General features: G+C 39.4%; 3 protein-coding genes across 3 annotated transcripts in view; 2 read left to right on the plus strand and 1 right to left on the minus strand.

Annotated features, from left to right (window-relative positions):
- The window catches only part of cacng2b (calcium channel, voltage-dependent, gamma subunit 2b), a 57,092-nt gene extending 51,455 nt beyond the window's left edge, over positions 1–5,637 (minus strand). Inside the window, exon 1 of the mRNA XM_087810008.1 lies at positions 5,302–5,637. Within this exon, the coding sequence (XP_087666134.1) occupies positions 5,302–5,512 (211 nt within the window). The 5' untranslated portion in view covers positions 5,513–5,637. The remainder of the gene's footprint in view (positions 1–5,301) is intronic.
- sun2 (Sad1 and UNC84 domain containing 2) overlaps positions 1–23,195 on the plus strand; it is a 332,438-nt gene that overhangs the window by 273,360 nt on the left and 35,883 nt on the right. The gene's annotated exons all lie outside the window — the stretch shown is intronic.
- LOC148089884 (protein CutA homolog) lies at positions 17,790–21,360 on the plus strand. Its single transcript, XM_087785279.1, has 7 exons — positions 17,790–17,821; positions 18,326–18,391; positions 19,393–19,541; positions 19,727–19,786; positions 20,774–20,819; positions 20,886–20,935; positions 21,008–21,360. The coding sequence occupies exons 2-7, from the start codon at positions 18,329–18,331 to the stop codon at positions 21,105–21,107; spliced, it is 468 nt and encodes a 155-aa protein (XP_087641405.1). The 5' UTR covers positions 17,790–17,821; positions 18,326–18,328; the 3' UTR covers positions 21,108–21,360.

The raw sequence follows: 23,195 nt of genomic DNA on the forward strand, positions 1-23,195 counted from the left end.
CACTTCTTTTTTTTCCTTCTTCCTCCCCCCCTCTCGTTCTCAACACCTCCCAATATTCATCCTCATCTCTCAACTCCTCTGTGGCTTTGATGCAAGGCGCTGGGAAAAGATCCGCCTTTTCATGCTTTTCTTAACCATTTCAAGTCTCTGGTGCCAAGGACAGGCAGCGGGTGCTCGTGTGTGGAAGTAAAGCCACTTCATAATATAAATAAATAAATAAATCGACATATTATAAGAGCTAAAGAGTTGACATGTTTTTAGCTTCAATCCCTCGAAAATATTTAAAGTAAGGGCATCAGTCATTTTGAAATACTGTATTTTCCATACTACATATATATATACATATAAAACTAGTAGGTAAAGGTTATTTGTAAAGCACCTTTCTAGACCAGGGTCACAAAGCACTTCAACAATCAAAAACAATACACAGTTAAAATATATACTTGAAAAGATCAAGACACATAACACAGGAGTCCCAGAAAATCAGGGAAAAGCACAAATGAAAATGTCTTAAGATGTTTCTTGAAGGAGTCAGTAGATCAACAAACACAGAGATGGTTCCAAAGCTTAGGAGCAACAGTCTGGAAGGATTTCTCTCCTCTGGTCCTGAACCGTGTTCAGGAACCATCAGTAGATTCTGATCCACAGACCTCAGAGCCTGAGCTGGGGTGTAAGTCTGGATCAAATCACTGATGGAAGGTCTGACCATGAATAGATCTGAAAGTAAGAACCAGAATTTTAAAGTTGATCCTGAAAGAAACTGGCAGCCAGTGAAGAGTTTGAAGGAGAAATGTGAGTTCTTCTACTAGAGCGGCTCAGAATTTTCACTGCAGAGTTTTGTATTAACTACAGGAGAGACAGATCCTTCTTGTTTAGACACTAATATAAACTATTACAATAGTCCAAACGAGAAGACACAAACGCATTGAAATCATAATAATAATAATGTCTACCATAGTCAGGACTGTTGCGGAGTAATGTATGCTGTAACGTTTGCTGTTGTGTGAAGGACTCAAGAAGTTAACAGTAATAATGAGAATTCTTGGCTTAATTTAAATACTCAGAGAGTTTCTTCCGGTTGTGCAGATCACCATCAAAATACACACAAAACACAACACACAGGATGAGGAAGCTCAACTTTGAACTCGCTGTTCTAGCGATACAAACTGTTACCATAACAACGTGAACACTGTGGAAGCCTCCAGCCGCCAGATATTGGTGTGAAAAGGGCGTTCAAAGTTGAAGTGCCAGCTTTGTGGATGACAGAAGGTGAACACGCATTCAAAACAGACAGACACAACTTTTCAAATCCAACACTGAAGATTAACAATTTGAAAGATTTGTGGACGAGGAATGAAATGATATTAGTGTTTTTTTTGTTGTTGTTATAACTGAACAATTATATTACCAATGTTATTTTCAATATGCAATATTCTTGTTACAAATGGACGTGGTTGAAAGTTCCTGTGAAAAAATGTTTACAAAATAGACTCATTGACAGTGCGCTGTATAGTGCAGCAAATAAAGTAATAGCGATTGCAAAGACAAGGTGTAAGTAAGTAAGTAAGTAAGTAAGTAATATTTATTTATATAGCGCTTTTCGAGACAAGTCACAAAGCGCTTTAACAATCAAAACAATACTCAAAACAGTACATACTTTAAAGATCAAGATAATACCGAGAACAACACAGGAGTTCGAGAAATTCAAGGAAAAGCCTGAACAAATAGAAACGTCTTAAGATGTTTCTTAAAGGAGTCAGTAGATTCCATCAAGTGCAAAGAGAGAGGAAGATTGTTCCAAAGCTTAGGAGCAACAGCCTGAAAAGATTTCTCTCCTCTGGTCCTGAGCCGTGTGCGTGGAACCATAAGTAGATTCTGATCCACAGACCTCAGAGCCCGAGCTGGGGTGTACTTTAAGTTCGGAAAGATACCAACATCACAACCATTACCATCGTAACAACAAATCCCATCTTAAGCGAAAGCGCAAATTGAAGGATTATCAACGACCACGGATCGAAAAGAGGCAGCAGAAGGTGAAATAAGTGGCAAGTTTGATTTCGAAAGGAGAGGTTTATAGGAGAGTACTCAGAGACGCCATGATGTCACGTTTTGAGCAACGGTTCTTAAACTGGTGGGTCACAACTGGAGAGTAGGTTGCTGACAATTTACTCAAAAATTACACAAATAAGTGATTAACCGTGAGATCCAACTGTTACTAACATTATATTTACACTTGAAGATTATGTATGTGGGTCACACGTTAACTGCACACCATCATTATATTATGATGATAATTATAGTGTATTTCACAGGCTCAGCCCGGCGTGATATGATGAAACACGTATCCAGCTCTCATGCCTGCCAGTACCAGCACGGACAGTGTGTGTGTGTTGTCTGACCTGTGTGTCGTGTGTACATCGAAGTGTCCTGAAAAGCTGCTTTTCTATCGGAAATCTCTGGGAGATGACAAAATGAATCATGGGAAAAGTCCCACAAATGCCGGGAATGTGTGTCATCCATGGCATTGTCCTGTGACTAAGGTGCATCTGGGTCAGCGTGTGATTCAGGCTGAAGATGGATCACAGGCTGGAGGTAAGACTCTGTGTCCTAGTACTTTGAATAGAGTATGTGTGTGTGTGTGTGCGTGTGTGTGTGTGTGTGTGTGTGTGCAGTGGTGCATTTGGTACTGTTGCCATCGGGGACAAGAACGATGCGTTTCGTAAGATAAAGTGCTAAAAGTTTGTTGATTATCCGGCAGAAAATTGTTCAGTCTTTGATAGCCTTTTTGCCGAAACTGTATTCCTGAAACTGGCGCTTAAAGAAAAAACACAAAACTTTCCCAAACAACTATAATAAGGTGATATTTATAAACAATAAAATACCTTTGAACATGTTTCCTTAGGACCCAACTAAGCTATGGGCTGTTATTTGTTTTCAAAAGTAACACTGTTTTTTGATCGGTCCGCACTTTCACAAATAACTATATATATATATATATATGTATATATATATATATATATATATATATATATTAGGGAAAATGGAACCAAAACCGAATTGAGGCACAAAGATTGTGGGTTTCGATCTTGTTACTACCGTTTATTGCCGTATTATCCCAGATTTTGCACAGCATTGTCTGATATACTGTACGTGGCAAAACAACAGATATGTTTTCCTTTAACCATTGCTTTATCTCAGGGTCAAGCTGACCCGGAGGCCTGAAAACAAATCAGTTTTGTGTCGTCTCTCGGTCAAAATGAACGACCTTCCAGGTCAAGTTGACACAGAGGTAACACAAGGGTTAAGAAACTATAATAGAGTTTGATTGGTACGGTATGACATTGACATTATATTTACAAATACAAAGAAAAAAATGGGTCTTTCCACAGAAAACACCTTTCAGTATATATATATATATTTATATTACTATTGTTATAGTTCACATTTCCGAGAGCTAGTGATATCAACCAGTCACCAAAGGGACCGATTTCATATCCACTTGCCTTTAACCAACGTCAATGAGTGAATAAAGATTTAATGCCTTGCTCGCAGCACCTGGTAATTCTTGTAAATTATATAACTATTGGATGGCAGACAGATAACTACACTGCACTTACACACGGGGAAGTCTTTGAAAAGCATGAGACAAATAATTTATACATGAAAAAACATCCTGAGAGTTGTAGCCATTTCCGTGTTCAGGTCCAGACTCTAGCACTTTGTTTTAGATGTGTTTGTGTTTGAGGGACAGCAGTTCTTGTGTGATGGTTCATGGGACATGTTTTTTAGAACGATATTCACGACTGTGAACGTCATGTTTTATTCGCCAGGCTAAAGGGGTGACCTCTGTTGTGTGTCGCCAGCCTGCCGAGTAAACAAAAAGTGAATACGTCGGCTTTACATCCAGCTGCCGAGGCTGACGTCCGTCGCACAAATCCTTCCTTAAGATCCAAGAAACCGCTCGATTGATCACCAAACGTTCATATCTACCACGAGGATTCATTTGACTTGAGGAGATCACACCGTACCAAAGAACAAATCTCTCGAAAGCTTATTCTGGTCATCATAAGGAGAAGCATTTCACCAGACATGGAACTAGTAGAACAAGGTAGGATAGAAATTGATGGGGACTTTAATGGCCTTCCAGCCATCCCCAGAATAGTAATCAGTCAGTGCCGTCGCCTCTTCCTGCAGTACGGCAGCGCTGATAGCCCGACGATGAGAGAACTTGTGGGGGCTTGTTAATAAATATTTATTTGTAACATAGTATGACTTTGTGGCTGAACGGAAAATTGACCAGTGTAACATGGAGCAGCACATTAGCAGGATTCAATAGTCCATTAGCCGGAGCATATCCCAGCTCCTCGGGTCGAGACGTAGACAACTCCCTGGTCAGCCTTTTGCTGGGAACTCACAGATAAACAACCATTACTGAATATACTAACATCACGTTTTTTAATTGACGTCTGAATGCGAGTCACAAACACAGGTAGAATGAGCCAGACACAGGGTAGGCACTCTAAAAGTTGCCTCAAGCCAGACTCAAACCTTCTTGCTTTGAGGTGCTGCCACTGCTGCACCTGCTTCTTAGCCTTTTCGCTTCCGTGCAGATGCATCCAAGTTTCTCATTGAGAGACAAAGAGTCACTTTTTTAAATGAAAATCAGTGTCTATGCAACTTGCTAACAAGCCCAACTCACGTTGGATGACTGAAAGGGGACATTCCTAACCTTATCTTTTAATAAAAATCTTAAATTTGCTTGGCCTAAAGTTTTCTCCTTTTTGTTTATTATTCCAAAACAGATATCAGAGACAAAATATATCCAGTTTGTTTGATGGAATTCCACTTCGGTCACAGTCAGATCTCTACGATGATTTCAAAGATGGACGATAACACAACCTTCTTATAGTATTAATACATCCGATTGACAAAGACAACATTGAGGCCTCATCTGTCGCACATTTTATTATTTGCTTGCCATCATTATAGACTACTTGCTACCTGTAAGGTCGATGATAATAAGTCATGTTTTTTGTGGAAACCTGTTGGTCATCTTATAAACAAGAGGGCCACTCGGTAGGGCCTCGTAGTACCAGTCCTACTTGACCTTCTATACACTTTTATTTGTAAATTGTAACCAAAACAATCTTCAGCGTTGTTACACTTCTTTAAAGAGGACCAAGGAGATGTTCCTATCGCCCAAAGCTCTCAACCTGGTACAGAACTAGAGCTGAATCACGTTTCTGATGGGGTACCACAGGGTGTCATCAGCATAGAGAGTAATTGTGTGGGGATGCTCACCTTCGAGGCAGCAGGTCCTCCACAGGCCCGAGTGGGTCATAACCTCCTCGTTCTTCTTGCTGGTTTCGTTCTCGTTGGTACTCTTGACTTTGCAGACGCCGCGCGAGTACAGCCAGTAGTCTGTCCCCACGGCGATGGTCATGAGACTGAAGGCGGCGAAGGCCCCCACCGTGGTTAGCAGCATCTGAACTCCGCGGTCAAACACGCCCATGTTGCCGCATTCCACGAAAGGGGGGCCCCCTTTCCTCTTGATGTATAGGAAGTAAATATTTGTGAGTTTGCGTCGCCACGCCAGCTCGGAAAACGGGGGGTGGGCTGCGTCGGATGGACGACAGTAGCGGGGGGCCGCTGGGGGGGCGGGGGAATTAGGGGAGCTCGGAGGAAATCGTATGGTTGGTTTTTGGAGGGGGCAGCGAGCCAGGTGAAAAAAATGAAGTTGGATTTGGGGATTGCAACCAGGAGTTGATTGACTTCTATCACCAAACCAACTGGCTTAAGCAACAAAAAAAGTTTGCGAAACAAATGTGTCAGAATTAAGTTACACCAAACTTCAATCACAACCGCTCTTGGTGTCACAAATTGATGTCAACTTTCACACACACACACACACACACACCTGTACACACAGCAAGCATACACTCATGCGCACAGTGTAAATTAATTCATACCGAAAAGGGGAGAAGGAGGGGGGCCTTTAACACTAACACAGTTATGTGGCCTGGTTTCTTCTTCTTCTTCAAAAAAGATGTGGCCTGAAATTAAATAGGGGGGTGGTGGGGGGGGGGTTAGCAAAAGCAAAGATTACCGACAGATGATGACACAATTCTAGATGACTAACTCGATGTGTCCCAGTGCATCGGTGAATTATGGAACTAAGAAATGAAAAGACAGTCAGACACAAAGAGACAAGGCCAAGAAAATGTTTAAAAGGCAGAAATTATTCAATCCAGCAGCGAGTCAAGCATTACCCCCTAAAAAAAAAAAAGAAGAAAAAGTCAAGGACAGGCTGCTTAAGAATCAGCCAGGATCATGACCACCGGACTCAAAACAAAAAGATAAAAACCAACCAAGGACGATCACCCCCTTTTCTCCTCAAACCAAGACAAAAATGTCAAACTAAATAACCCGGTCAATTTTCTTTTTTCCTAAAATTCTGATCCCCAGTTTCCATAGGTGGTCCCTAGACCTTTCTTCGGCGACAGCAGGGGTCTGCAATTCAGGGGTCGAGAGCGGCACATCCGTGCGGAGGGACCGAGCGTCAGCGGGAAACGCAGCCGCTCAAGGAGCGGGGGAAGACGGGCGAGCGATGGATGGAGCGCCGCCGGTTGCCTCGGAGCTTTTTCTCTCTCTCTCTCTCTCCAGCCTTACGAACGATCCTGAGTCAGAGCCGCTGGAAAAACCTCGGCGGTAAGGTCATCACGTGAAGCGAAGTCAACAATAATAAAGAGAATAATAAGAATAATAATAATTAAAAAAAAAGGCTGGTTTCAAAAAACAGGTGAAGAATGTTTAGGTCGAGCAACACATCAATCCTTCCCCCCGTTTTTCTTCTATGCAGGGCTGAGATAGAAGTGCGGAGGAGAGGAGGAGGAGGGGGAGGATGATGGTTAGAAGCTGAGAATGAGAGAAAAAAGGAGAGAGAGAGAGAGAGAGACGCATATACGAGCGCACTGCAATAATAAGGAACAACAAAAACCAATAACCATAAATATTTTTAAAAATTATAATAAAAATAATGTAGACATTTGGAATAGGTGCTGTGAAATTAAAGTTTGTTATTTAATAGAATGTAAAGATAATCATTTCACATCAACAAGTCCACTGCTCTTATAGCACTTCTAATGGGCTTTTTATTCTATTATTTTATTATTAGATTGATAGATTGTACATGATAACGTTGCTCTTTCTATAAACTTGTTTTTATATTTAACATTTAATCACATTTTTTTTCTCATACAAAATGACATCTGTTTTTGTTTCACCTGGTAAAATAAAAGGGTAATGTAACGATGAAAAATAATTAATACGAGTTTAATTTAGGAGTTGATGTTTTTTTTGATAAGAACCACTTGTTAAGTTCAAACCTCTGACAGACACATTGTATCGACAACAACTGCTTTTAGTCGTGTTTTTTTTTTTATCTCTCACGTGTAAAATTCAAGTAAATTGCTCAACGGCATTCTAGTTCAATATTTAAAGTCCTCAATGTATGTTTTAGACTTTAAATTATCCATCTTTATTTCGGTCATCCTGGCAGAAAGGAAGCTAAAGTGTCGTGAAGAAAGCACTTCCTGTGAGAGTCAGGACTGGAGTTAGAAAGTGATACAGAAGGATGGGTCTGGCATGTTTACCGGCCGACTCCCTTCCTCCTTCTCCGAGGTCCAGAGGACATGCTTAACATTCTACTCTCCTCCTCCTCCTCCTCTTCCTCCTCCTCCTCCTCCTCCTCTCTTCTCATGCAGCCACAGCCTCGAGTCCCTGCTGCACTCTGGTTACTGATGGCCGGAGATGAAAGGAGAGCATTGGAGAATCACTTCATCGTGACCGGCGTTCTTGCCGCATCGTTGCTGCTGCCGCATCTAATGTAGCGCACAGGTGACCATCACCGAGGCATCTCTTCACAACTCACAGGTCGCATGACAGGGCCCAGAAAATATAGATGAATTTAAACTATCTGTGTAGCAACTTCATACTCAACCGACACGTGGAATGTGAGATGGAAATGAGATGAAATTACATTTTAAATTCATTCTATATCTAATTTATTAATCGAAGTATATTTATATCTACTCCAAACAATCTGATCGTAACTTCTGTTGTTTTCTTTATTTTACTTTTGCTCTCGAGGTCGATCCATTCGTCATTATGGGACCCTAAACAACTAAATTCCGGGCCCCCCCCTCCATACTTTCACCACAGAACCAGATGCTTCATTATTCCAGAGGCTACACTGTTTTTAATGTACAGTTTTTATACATATAACACGAGATGCAATAAAAAATGCTCTGATCCTCAACCAAGACCAAGGAGACGATCATTGACTTTGGCGGGAGTTCCTCCCATCAGCCGGTCACTGTGAAAGTCTGTGGTCAAGTCGTACCTGCAGGTCCACCTGGATCACAGACTGGACTGGTCTGCTCAGAATGCGGGAACTCAAATGCGGTGTACAGGAAGGGTCAAAGAAGACTCTTCTTCCTGATGAGGCCGAGGTCTTTTGACGTAACCCTCGACACCCTCTGCATGACACTATGGCAGCTAAAGAGTAACCGCAGCAACAGGCTCCTCTCCATGCACTGCAGAATGGAACGCTTTAAGACCTACTTTGTTCCTTCTGCCGTAATATGCCACAAAATAACTCTCCCTCATGCACTTTCATGCACTTTTTACTGGCATTTTTTTATATATATGTTTTGTATGTATTTAGAATATTTATTTATTGTATTAATGCATTTATTTCATTGTTTTCATTTATTGTATAATTTGTCCTCCGGGGCATCAACAAAGTATCCATCCATCTGTCCGTCCATCATTCAATAAGTGGTCCAATGCACTTAACTTTGTTTTTACCTTTACTTAAAACATTTTTTGCAAAATTTGCCTCCAAAGAAAACTAAAGAAAAATAAATTCACATTTTCTGTTTTTTTAGGACAATAAAACAAATGACATACTTAAAAAAAAAATTGTTTTTAAAGTTTGACATTGACAACACAACCTTATTATTTTCAAACACTGTGCAAAGTTACAAATATGAACACAGGCTTTTCTAGACTCTTATTATTATATCGTATTATTATTGTATAAAAGAATCATAACAAATGTAATTTCCAACTTTGTGAAAAACAAAGCCCTGTCGTTGCTCTTTTCCTCCACCTTTAAATAACATTACACATTTTGACATTGTGTTTAAACTTAAATGCCAAATTGGATTCTTATTGTTGTTTGTCTCTTTGTTTGGTTTGTTATCCTGGTAATTACTGTTGAATATTTGTGAAGGAAGCAGCACCTACTTTGTACACAGAGTTAATGGCTACGTATAAACTGGTGACCATCTCACTGATATATTAACAAATCTGTACGGTTTTGAATCAACTTAATAACTTGAAATATTTTTCTTAGTTGGCTCTTGAATTCTGTCAGAGTGGGATTTAACATTATTCGCACCAGTCTGTTCACCTTAAGAAGAAACAAGTATTTTTAAGTTTTAATGCTTTCTTTTCCACCACTTTAGGGACTTCAAAGCAAGAGATTTGCATGTGGCCCCATTACTGATAAGTGAAAGTTGCTTCATTTCAAGAAGAAAAAAAGTATGATTTTCTTTTTAACTTCTCGCACGTCTTGGTTTTCCCTTAAGGCGGAGAAACGCTGGTCTTCTCCAGTAACGTCGTGAGCTCCCAGCCTGGCCGAGCAACTCCCGCTGCCACGTGGCCTACTTCAGAAGTTTCCGCTCTTCTTCGCCGCCACCAGCAAAGTCACCGAGAGACAGAACGAGGCGCCGGCTTCTAAATGAACAATGTGGAAGGAAAGTCTTTGTGGGTCGCAGCCTCGTCTCGTACGTGACGTGAAGAATAAAATCTGTTTTTATTTTCAATAAATGTCGACAAGAGGACCTCAGCTTCAGTTTTTCCCCTAAAACTGCTGTTTCACTGAAAATAGCATCCAACAGATTAAATAAAAGTAGTTAATGTTGAGTTAAAGAGGGATATTATTGGTGGGAGCTTCTTGGCGAGGTGCTGCGCTCTCAAAGTGCCCTTTGAGTTTAGCTGCTATCGTCTCTTTTATAGCTTAAATAACCCTCAACTCATTTCAGCCAACATCGTTTTACTGACTTTTTCTCACAAAATCTAAGTTGCACATTTTTATTTTTTTTGTTAATTCACGATGGTTTTGACCTCTGTGTTTTTTTTGTTGGTGTTTTACAGGTTCCCCTTTCTCCTTGTTTTTATGTTTATTTCCAAGTTTTTTTTTTGATTGGCTTATTTTTAACAGCAATAACTGTCTCTTTGGATTTCTTCAAATGTAAAACAAAGATGAAAATAAATCTTGACAATTTCTAAACACACAATTTGGATTAGAAATACAAAAAGTATACCTACAAGGAGCAAATTTCTCCTTTGAAAAAAGACAATCATATTATTATAGTAACTACCATGAATTGAACCAAACGTTTATTTTACCTCTGACCGGGTAAATGTAAGGATTATATTCACAGAACGATGTTTAAATGGAAAGAAGTAAAAAGACAATAGCATGACCTGAAAAAAAAACATATCACCATGACGATGAATCAACAGGAGCTCTTGAATGGTTACAACTCCATGTATATTAGACTGTATGCTGACGATGGTGTTCTGTGTGTCTCTTAGCTTTTAGAGTCTTTGTGCCAATGTCCAAGTTTTTATTATTATTATTGTTTATTATTTTATATGGAATTGGGTCTCATTTTCACCAGTCAAGAGTCACACACTGATGTTATTTCTGTTATTGTTTTAGAAATATTATAAAATATTAGATAATAATTTTAATATGTATAATATTTTTCTATATTATTATATACTATTATAAATATTTATAATATTATTAATATTCAATATTATTTAAAAAAAAACACAATTTTACAAAATATAACATGGTTTAGTAAAATATATGCATATACTAATCATATATCCATATAAGTACGTAAAGATAAACTACATTATTATTCCCGTTAATTTACCATTAACTAATTTATGTATTTCAATCCAACAATTAACAAATCCTCTTCCATAACTTGTTGAGACATTTGTGTTGTACATTTTTTGGAACATATTTATATTTGTATCGAGCCTTTCACTTTTAAAATTGAACTCACCCCTAATATTATATTCTTTATGGGTTTCTTTTTCTTCATAATTGATATTAGCTTTTTCCTTTTTCTCAATAATAAATAAATGAATAAAAAAAAACATTTCTGTGTGACCAGGTATCAAATGTCCTCGTGGTCATGACGACCATCAAGATGTAATCATGGGTCCATTAAGCAACATTTTTCTTTTCCAGGTATGTTGGTTACAGACTGGGAGAAAGTCATTTGCAGACGGGAAAAAAGGGGGATGATTTGGGGTCCATGTTTGCTCCTCGTTGTACCTTCCGATTGGCTGCGAAGCTCTGTGGCCCTGGAAACATAATAAGAAAATAGTGAGATGGATGGAGGCGATAAGTGGAGCAGCTGGAATCGACTGAAGGCTTCACCACAATCTTTAGAACCCGAGAGCTTAAAAACTCTTGAATATTTTCGGCGAAAAAACCACAGCAAACATGTAGAAGGTTGTTGACATGATACTCTTCACGTCTGTGTTCGGTTCACAGGTCGGAACGTCCTCTGGCGCCCCCCATAAAACCAGTGTCATAAATCCAATGCCGAGCCATTGGACAGCTGCTGATTTGTAGCTCCCCATGACCTTTGGCCCCGTTCGAGACGGGCGATAGGTTCGGGAGACTTTCCCCACAAGCATAATGAAAATATCAGGTTGAACAGTTCGGGGTTTAATAACCACAGGCTGGCGTTAGATACCAGGATGAAGGGATAACGGAGGAATAGATGAAAGTAGTGACCGTTTCATTTTTTCCACTTGTTTAAATTAAGGTTTGATCTTTAAAGACCCCGTCAGTAACCTTTACCGCCCAGCCTGCCAATCACACGTTCGGGCAAAACACGTTTTTGAATTTTTGATTTCAGGTCAGTGACAAATCCTTCAAGAATATTCCTGGCATCAGATGGTATTTGGGAAAAACTAAACTTCTAAAGGGTTAAAAAAATAGAAAAATCAAATCAAATGAACAATTGAATAATTTCATATACATGTGTCCGACTCAAGGGCCAAAAGAGGCCAGACAAGGCATATTCTGTGGTCCGCATCTATACATTGTATTATGTAATGTATTAATGTATTATTTGTGTATACAAAATAAAGGAACACAAAATAAAGCCAAAAAGAAAACATTTTCTAATTAGAAAAACGAGAAGGAAAACATAAAAATCATAAATAATAATAATTTCCTCATCCTTTTAAATGAATACACAGTTCCGAATATGCATTGGCAAGTATTTCTGAATAAATATCTATATAAATACATAATATATTAGCTCTTGTGGCAATACATCATTCATTCATTCATTGTCTACCGCTTTATCCCTTATCGGGGTCGTGGGGAGACTGGATCCCAGTATCATAGGGCGAGAGGCAGGGGACACCCTGGACAGGACGCCGGCGCAGGACACACAAAGACAGACAACCGTTCACACACACACTCATTCCTATGGACAATTTTTCCAAAAGTTCTCAATCAACCTCTGTATGTTTTTGGACTGTGGGAGGAAACCGGAGTGCCCGGAGTAAACCCACGCAACACGGCGAGAACATATCCATATAAAAATATGTACATATCTTAAAACATTGTTGTATATTAAAAAGTGCATAATATGATATATAAACATATATCCTGTGTTTGTCTTATGTTGTCTTGGCCTTTTACAGTTTTTTAAACGTGTATGTATTTGTAACTGTGTATTGCTTTGTGACCCTGGTCTAGAAAGGTGCTTAACAAATAACTACTACTAATATATACACATAAATACTACTTTATTATTACTGTAAATATACCATTAAGTAATTTAAATTCAATTAAACAAAAACTCCAGATTTCCTCTTCAATATACTTGTTCACAAATATATTTTTGCACATTTTTTAAAACATATTTGTACCGAGCTTTTGACTGTTTTGGCTCAGATTAAATCCTCTATGTCTTTTTTTTTTTTTTTTTTTTTTTTGCAATGTATTAAAGCTTTCTTCGTACAATATTTGCACTGTTTAGATTTTGACCAGATCCATACATTTCAACCCGTGTAATTGTATGCACTGTGAGTTTTCTTTAATAGCATATCCTGTAGTTTATTGTAAATAAAATACCTGTTTAAAACACAACAAATACTAAATTATTTCAGTGTGAAAATAGAGGTTTCTTTGGTGGTGAAGGAGGGAAACGTATCTGTTTTGACACAAGACGCAGGAATTATTTCGATCCAAAGTAAATCTTTTGACTTGAGTTACCTGTTGAAAGTGTAAAAAAAGATAGAAATCTTGTTTCATGTTTACTTTATGGTGACTTCATCTCTCACTGGACTGTTACATTAAAAGTCAAAAGCTGGTCAAGTTTCCCAGTGACTAATTTTCTAAATCAAGAGGATAATCTTGCACACATTAGAACTTTTACTAATAAATAGGCATCGATATCTCGCGCCGCCGCCGCATCCTTCACTTTGCTTTCATCCACTTCCTTCTCTCCCCCTGTAGCAGTTAAAGGCCCAGTTGAGGCTGATTAGAATGCAGAGGAGTACAGCTCTGCTGCAAATTGAAAACATATTGATTCTCATGCTCGGAGGTAGCGAGGGAGTAAAAAAAAAAAAAGGAGCGTAAGGGGTCGCTCCGAAACGACTGCCTGTAGGGGCCTCTCGTCAGACGACGTCGGAACCACCTTCCTGCAGGTGTGGACGCTCACGTTGAAGAGCGGTGGGATTTTTTTGTTTTGCGCATCATCTACATGCTGTCACGACCAGCTGTGGTAGCAGAGGCCACAGGATGCCAATGAGAGAGGACATAATACGTACAGATGTGCTGACGGCACAGTTTCCATGGGAACAGGCCCCTCTCTCCTCTCTCCTCTCTCTCTCTCTCTCGCGGTCCCTCCTCCTTCCATCGCTCCTCGTTCCTCCTGCGAAAAGCTTGACATGCTCTGCTGATACGTCTCCCTGTGTTTCCATGTGCACGGGCGTCTCTGGCAGACAAACGGCTTCATCTGCGTGTCAAGTGGACGAGATGAGGATGTGCTGATTTCTATTTCATTTTTTTTATTTCTTTTCTTGAAGAAGAGGGCAGGAACGACGTGACCGATGTCATCAAGTAGAGTGGCCGACAGAAAAAAAACAAACAAACAATTCCCACTTGTGTGCTCGTATGAGATTCATCGCTGACACTGTTGAGTCGACGAGCCAGTCTGGGGGGTTCAGACGAGCAAAAGCTGCCATCGGATGGATGTTTCCTGCCACTGCATGTTTGTTTCTTCTTGGTTTTTTAGCATTTTTAAATCTCCTCACAGGTTTCAAATGTTCAAGTCTTCCTCTCCGAGATGCAGTGAGTCCCTCATCATGACCATCATTACTCTATAAAGTCCTCCCCCCCCTCTGAAATCTGGACGAACGAGGGGTTACGAGAGTCCGTAATAATGGCTTCACTCCTCCGCCTGCCAGCTGTACTAGTTTTGTTTATACATCAAGTCCTCGATTGTTTGACCAATCACAGCAGAGTGGGCGGGGTTGGGATAAACAAGATAAACACTACGTATGACGACATGATACTAGTGGCGATGTGCTGACCAAACAGTGTCATGTCGTTCAGAGGTCAGTAGGTGGCGCCATCAGTTTGAAAAATGATGTTTCATTAGAACGGTGGTTCATAACAAAAGTCGCCATCTAGTGGTGTCTGACAATAATGAGCTTCATCAGACCAGCACTTTTTATTATTACTTCTTCTATAAATGTCAGTGCATGTCGTCTGTGTCAAAAAGTCTGAAGCTCAGCGCAGGATCATCCTCTTCCTCCTCCTCCTCTGCCTCCAGCTGCTCCTCCTCCTCCTCCTCGTCCACCACCTGTTCTTCCTTCTCTTCCTCCTCCTCCTCCACCTGCTCCACCTCTTCCACCTCCTCCTCCACCTGCTCTTCCTCATCCTCCACCACCTGCTCCTCGTCTTCCTTCACCTGCTCCTTCTCTTCCTCCTCCTGCTCCTTCTCTTCCTCCTCCACCACCTGCTCCTCATCTTCCTTCACCTGCTCCTTCTCTTCCTCCTCCACCACCTGCTCCTCATCTTCCTTCACCTGCTCCTTCTTTTCCTCCTCCACCACCTGCTCCTCGTCTTCCTTCACCTGCTCCTTCTTTTCCTCCTCCACCACCTGCTCCTCGTCTTCCTTCACCTGCTACTTCTCTTCCTCCTCCACCTGCTTCTCCTCATCTTCCTCCACCTGCTCCTCTTCATCCTCTACTTCTTCCTCTTCCTCCTCCTTATCCACCTGCTCTTCCTCCACCTTCTACTCCTCCTCCTCTTACTCCTACTCCTCATTCTCCACATCCTCCTCATCCTCCACTTCCTCCTCTTCCTGCTCATCCTCTTCTTCCTCCACTTCCTCCTCTTCCTGCTCGACCTTCTCATCTTTCGCCTCATCCGCCTTCACCTGCTCCTCCTCCTCCTCTTCCTCCTCCTCATCCACCTGCTCTTCCTCCACCTTCTACTCCTCCTCCTCTTACTCCTCCTCCTCCACATCTTCCTCATCCTCTACTTCCTCCTCTTCCTCCTCCTCTTCCTCCTCTTCCTGCTCCTCCTCTTCCTGCTCTTCCTCATCCTCCTTCACCTGCTCCTCCTCCTCCTCTTCCTCCTCCTCATCCACCTGCTCTTCTTACACCTTCTACTCCTCCTCCTTTTACTCCTACTCCTCCTTCTCCACATCCTCCTTATCCTCCACTTCCTCCTCTTCCTGCTCATCCTCTTCCTCCTCCTCTTCCTGCTCCTCCTCTTCCTCATCCTCCTCCACCTCCTCCTCTTACTCTTAGGATTGTCCGCTCCTGACTACAAGATATAAAGAGCTATGTCATCTCTAAAGTAACATTTAACAAAGACAACCAGATTTTTCCCATCATTTTTACATCTCTATCATCAAATGTAAGACTTAAGTTTGTAGCTCGGCGTTTTTTGTGGTTTTAGCCACCATTTAATTTCAGTCTCGATTCTGAGATACCACTAACTATCAAGGGAGCTCCTGAAGAATCTCAAAAACTCGTCCTCGTTCCTTAACTTTTGAGTTTAGGGTCAGTCATGGCTCGTCCGGAAGCGCAGATTTTGAGCTTGAGGAACGAGTGTTTTCAGTGGGCGTGGCTTTAGATCATTTTTCTAATATTATTTCAATGAAAAAGAGAGATTTCTACAAACAGACACAGATGATACAACAGATGGTCCAAGATCTTTTTAAGAGACAGATTTGTTGCCTTTTAAGTAAGTAAGTAAGTAATTTTTATTTATAGAGCGCTTTTCCAGACCAGGGTCACAAAGCGCTTAAACAATTAAGACAATATTCAATAAAGTATATATTTTAAAGGTCAAGATAAAACTGATAACACAACAGGAGTTCCAGAAAATCTTGACACATTTAAAATCATCTTACAGATTAGATGATGCCATTGTTACTGGTTGCAAAGAAATATGCCTTATTTATTTATTTATTTCCTTCTAGAAACATCTTAAGACATTTTTTATTTGTTCAGGCTTTTCCTTGATTTTCTGGAACTCCTGTTGTGTTATCAGTTTTATCTTGATCTTTAAAATATATACTTTATTGAATATTGTTTTGATTGTTTAAGCGCTTTGTGACCCTGGTCTGGAAAAGATATATAAATATAAATGACTTACTTACAGTTTAAATAAGATGAACAATCAAAGAAAGACCAAATTGTTGTGCCTGTAAATATTGGCCACAAAACTCGGAGTCAAGGGTTAAAGAAACAGTGACTTAGTAAGAGTTAGTACAGTAGGTTGTCAACAAATTGAAAGGTTAGCGGAGAAGAGTTTGTTTGGATAAAGTAGTCATTTTGTTTGTTCACAAATCCTTTGCTTCATGTACGTATAAAATAAATAAATAAATGAACAATAAAGTAAAAGAAAACATAAAAAACACTGTAGTACAATAAGGAAGTAGTCAAAATCCTTGCTTATTTTTATTTGCTACCTTTATTTTTTCAATTATTCTTAAGTTTTTAGCAATTCCCATAAATAAGCAAAACTTAACGTCTTGTCTTGTCTTGTATTATCTTTTACACAATATGACAAGATATAGTACAAAATACAGTATATGCATATATATATATAACTAGCAGATGTCTTTACAAATACATAATATATATATATATATATATACACATACATACACTAAATTATTACTTTTCCTGTAAATATATACAATATATTAAGTCAATCACAACATAAACATCAACAATTTTCTTTTTATTAGAATCATGTAGCCATCAAACCTGACATTGTATTTCGCGCAGTATCTTGTGATCTTGCTCACGAGTGAGGTAAAGATCAAGCCTGTCCATTGCTGGGTAAAAATGGACATACAGCATTTTAAAGAATATTGATAAAAGTAATGTTCATTATAGTAATAATCATCATCACAAAAAATGTTTTAACTACAAATGTAGGGATAAAAGATATAATGAATCATGTTGAACCTTCTAAAAATATATATATTTTTTGTTTTTTATACAAGTGTAGTTATTAAATATAACATTAAACACATAAAAATTAAAGCGTTAACCAGTTTTCAGGTGGATAAAATACTATAACTCACCGCTAGGTGGAAGCATCGAAACACGCTGTTCAAAACTGACCTGGTGATGATCTGAAGAAGAAGAGAAGCTGCAAAAGGGGCGTCAGGAGGTTTGTTATTAAGTTGCACTTTTATCGCATTATTTGTTCAGCTACAGAAATATTGCGCTTTATTATCGGTGCATCTACTGCATATGTTTTATGAGCTGTTTTGTGCCAACGTTTTGCTAAAACTAACACGTAAATACACATGTTTTTCGTGATAGAAGTTCACATTTAGCAAGTTATTATTAAGGTATAGTGTTTTCTATTCTATTTCAGTCACATGTATTAATAATATTCTCATAACCTGTAGGCTGGTTAATAAAAAACAAGGATATTGTTACAGTTGTGTTGATTTATCAGAAAAAACTATTTACTTCAGTCACAGCATTAAAGAAAATATATGTAGAGAATAAACAAATGGATCCTTGTTGATACATTTTTATTAAATGTCATATTTAAGAGTGAAATGTCCCTGATACGAACATCAATGTTTTATAAATGAAGAGATAAACTTATTTAAAAGTGAATTATAGTGTCAAATATTGTCAGTAATATACATGTTATGTTCAGACGATGCAAACTGGACTTCCTGGTGCAGACATTCTTAAAGGTGCGTCGATAAAAGTGGTGGTTTTGGTGAGTTTCTGCTTCTTTGTTTAGTGCTGTCCAGAATTAACCTTCATTAACTTCTAAAACTAATCTCCTCCTCCTCCTCCTCCTCCTCCTCCTCCTCCTCCTCTTCCTCTTCCTCTTCCTCTTCCTCTTCCTCCTCTTCCTCCTCCTCATCCTTCTACTCCTCCTCCTTCTCCTCCTACTCCTCATCCTCCACATCCTTCTCATCCTCCACTTCCACCTTTTCCTGCTCATCCTTCTCGTCTTTCGCCTCCTCCTCATCCTCCTTCACCTGCTCCTCCTCCTCCTCTTCCTCCTCCTCATCCACCTGCTCTTCCTCCACCTTCTACTCCTCCTCCTCTTCCTCCTCCTCCTCCTACACCTTCTCTTCCTCCTCCTACTCCTTCACCTGTTCCTCCTCCTCCTTCTTCTCATCCTCCTCCTCCTGCTCCTCCTCATCCTCTACTTTCTCCTCTTCCTGCCCCTCCTCCTCTTCCTCCTCCTCATCCACCTGCTCTTCCTCCTCCTTCTACTCCTCCTCCTTCTCCTCCTAATCCTCAACCTCCTACTCCTCATCCTCCTCCTCCACTTCCTCCTCTTCTTGCTCCTCCTCTTCCTGCTCCTCCTCCTCCTCCTCCACCTCCTCCTCTTCTTCCTCCTCCTTTTCCACCTGCTCTTCCTCCTCCTTCTACTTCTCCTCCTACTCCTCATCCTCCACTTCCATCCTTTTCCTCCTTTTCCTCCTCCTCCTCCTCCTCCTCCTCTTCTTCCTCCTCCTTTTCCACCTGCTCTTCCTCCTCCTTCTACTTCTCCTCCTACTCCTCATCCTCCACTTCCATCCTTTTCCTCCTTTTCCTCCTCCTCCTCCTCCTCCTCCTCCTCCTCTTCTTCCTCCTCCTTTTCCACCTGCTCTTCCTCCTCCTTCTACTTCTCCTCCTACTCCTCATCCTTCACTTCCATCCTTTTCCTCCTCCTCCTCCTCCTCCTCCTCCTCCTCTTCCTCCTCCTCCTCCTTCTCCTCTCAGACGGTGCTCCTGAGTGTGTTTATGTTCCCTCTGCTGAGGTCTGTAGGACTGAGGGCGTTCTCCATGGCATCAGAGACGTACATCTCCGGCTCACACTCCGCCGCCTTCGTCACGTGTCCCAACGACACGGTGGCCAGAGAGCTGGCCAGGTGAGTGGAAATAGTCACTTAAGAGCATAAGATTTGACCTAAACATTAATTTCTAGGATATTTTCCTTGACAGAGCCTTTAAAGTCAAATAAAAGAAAGTGTCTTTTTATTTGAAATGTACTTTTTTTGTATGTATTTTTTGAATCAAAGAGCGATTTGTTGACTGGGAAACGAATGCGTTTCAGGGGGATCGTGGAGAAGAAACTGGCAGCTTGTGTCAACATTGTTCCGGCCGTCACATCAGTGTGAGTTCTTGATGCCCAATGAAGACGACACGGGTGAACCTGTGTCGTCCTGTTCTTAAATTTACAAAGGGAAGGATTAGTCTCTAGTCACACCTTCCCTCCTCTTATTTTCTTACCTTTATTTCTAATATTGAAAGTTGAGCTGGAAATAAATCCTCTGAATCAATTGTTGAAACCGGTTACAGGACGACGTATAGTAAGTTTAAAATAATAGTAACGTAAACCGATTATTGTATCGTCTGTTTAAAATTCAGGAGAAAATATTTAAAAATATTTTAAAAAAAGATATAGATATAGATAGATTTAAGATATTTGTTTATTGATTTTTTTTTTAGAGAAAACAACCAGTACAGCTCAACAGTGTAAATAGAATGATACACAGAGAAAATAAAAAATATGAAAGAAGAAAATGTCCATCAGAAGAAGGGAAATAACATTTTTGCCGCTGTAAAAATAAAAGTATATATATATATATATATAGGTATATATATATATATACTTATATATATATATACATCCACACACACTCAAACATGTACGTTATATTCAGAAAAAAATATGAAAAGATTTAAAGATGCATACTTGTATAATTAACAGAGAAAATAAAAAAAATAAGTAAAACAAAAAACACAAAACAAAAACAAAACAACAACAAAAAAAAGGAAAACACAAACAAAACATGCCTGGTCCGCACACACACTGCACCCCAGATCCTGTAGATAATGACATTGTCCATCTAAAAATATATATATTTTAAAGTGAAATAAAATGATATAAAGTGACTTGTGTTGTTCTCTGAGTTATCTTGACCTTTAAAGTATATATTTTATTGAGTATTGTTTTTAATGTTTAAACGCTTTGTGACCCTGGTCTGGAAAAGCGCTCTATAAATATAAATTACTTACTTCAGCTTGGTGTCCAGTAGAGGGCAGCACTATCACAACTTTTGCAGTCGATATTAACGCCTACTGCTACTACTTTTTGCAGGTATGAGTGGCAGGGAAAGATCGAGGAGGACAGCGAGGTTCTGCTGGTGAGTGTGAAAGTGTTGTAGAATAAATAAAAAAGAAAAAAAAGTTGAATCATCTTTCTACTTTAGATGATCAAAACCAGAAGCACCAAGGTGTCTGCTCTCGCTGAATATGTCAGGTGAGTGAACACATCCATCTTCACCATCGGTCGTTCGTTGAGTAGAAAAACTTACATTTGACTCCTCGTCAGGTCGAAGCATCCCTACGAGGTTGCCGAGGTCATCAGCCTGCCCATCGACCAGGGGAACCCGCCGTACCTCAAGTGGATCGGGGACGTCGTTCCAGAATAATGCCTCAATCAGCGGAGTCAGTAATATCACTCTCTAGGTTTGTCACTCTGGACCAACCCCACTACATCTTTTTTTGCTTTTTCTCTGTCTGAGCCAATACAACACATGATGCTGAAAGAAGACGAACGTCAGACTTTTCTCTGAGCAGTTGAACAGTATCACATGTTTATAAAAACAAAAACTATTAACGTTGTCACGTGTTATGTTATTTATTCAACTGAGAAAAATCTTTAAATTTAGGAACATTTTGTCACAACACGATCTGGAGCTTGTAATCCATGTGTTTGTGTCTTCTCATTCAAACTATTTTAACAGTTTATTTTGGTGTCTTAACAAGAAGGATGTGTCTCGCCTGCAGTTCATACAAAACTCTGCAGCGAGAATTCTGAGCCGCTCTAGTAGAAGAACTCACATTTCTCCGATCCTCAAAACTCTTCACTGGCTTCCAGTTTCTTTCAGGATCAACTTTAAAATTCTGGTTCTTACTTTCAGATCTATTCATGGTCAGACCTTCCATCAGTGATCTGATCCAGACTTACACCCCAGCTCGGGCTCTGAGGTCTGTGGATCAGAATCTACTGATGGTTCCTGAACACGGTTCAGGACCAGAGGAGAGAAATCCTTCCAGACTGTTGCTCCTAAGCTTTGGAACCATCTCTGTGTTTGATGATCTACTGACTCCTTCAAGAAACATCTTAAAACATTATTTTTTGTGATTCTTCCCTGATTTTCTGGGACCCCTTTTTTGTCTTATGTGTCTCGGCCTTTTAAAGTATATATTTTTAACTTAATTTTGTGACCCTGGTCTAGAAAAGCACTTTACAAATAACCTTTACTTACTTACTTTATCATTTATATTTACAAGTTAAATAAAAAAAAAGTTAATTTTTCCTTGACGCTTGCTAGGACAACGAAAGGATGACTCTCAGTGGTTCTCATTAAAACATCTCGTCTGTCTTTGCTTTTACAAAAAAACACTTTTAGCAGCACAACATTTTGATAGGTTTGATGTTTGATAGTGAAAGACATTTTTAACAGAATTCTGTATCTGCTAGCTTAGCGGTTCCATAACAGGCTAACTTGACATCTGGCCTTGTTTGTTTAAAAGAAAAAAGACACTTTTGCCATGAACAAAATCACATTTAATAAATACATCAACCACCAGTTCATGCACTCGTCCAAAGGAGAACTACATTATAATATCAAAAGACATTTACTGTATTTTTCTCTGACATTTGTTGTCATACAATGTCCTATTTGAAGGTCTTTAGAAACCTTATGCATTGAATGTTCAGTTAAAGCTTGTACCTTGGGAAAAAAAAGATCACTGAATTGCTGAGAAGCTATCCATCGAGCTAGCAAGTCCCTTTTGCACCACATGACATTTTGACATAATTTTTTTAAGATATTCTCTGTAATTTACACTATTGTACAATTTTCATCGACAACACGCCAGTTTTGCCAACGAAATCCACCCGTCAAGGAGAAAGTTTATTTTACTTCTATCGTAGGCGTCTTTAAAATATCTCCGCAATCGTTCATGCGAAGACTTAATGCGCTCCACGACGAAGGTATAATTCAACACGTTAAAGATACATATCTTCACCACATCTCGATACACTGCGTACGATATGATGCGAAACACTGGAATCCCCTGATGATACGATGCGATACAAATCGCTTCTCTTCACGATACGTTTCAAAAAGGATTTGCTCGCTATATAACTTCATTAAAAGATATTTGTCTTGATAGGTGATCATTTTATACAGATGGTTATAGTTTGAAAATGTAAAAGTCTAGTCAGCTTTCTTACTGTTTGAGTCTCTAACCATTTGAGGAATTAATCCAATAGAGCAAAACCAATTATAATAATAAAATAAATGACATAAAGCGTGTATGTTCAGGCAGAGCAAACAAATTTCTTCACAGCAGTAACAAATTATATTAGATAAACAAGAACATGGGGAATCGAACGCGTCAATGTAAACATTTTAAAACCTTTAAAAACTTCTAACTATATAAAAAAATAATTTAAAATACTGGCGGTTATACAATGATTAAATATCAATTTAACGTGACATAGCAGG

The sequence above is a fragment of the Callionymus lyra genome, chromosome 1 (assembly GCF_982586985.1).
Source record: "Callionymus lyra chromosome 1, fCalLyr1.hap1.1, whole genome shotgun sequence".
NCBI classification, from domain to species: domain Eukaryota; kingdom Metazoa; phylum Chordata; class Actinopteri; order Syngnathiformes; family Callionymidae; genus Callionymus; species Callionymus lyra.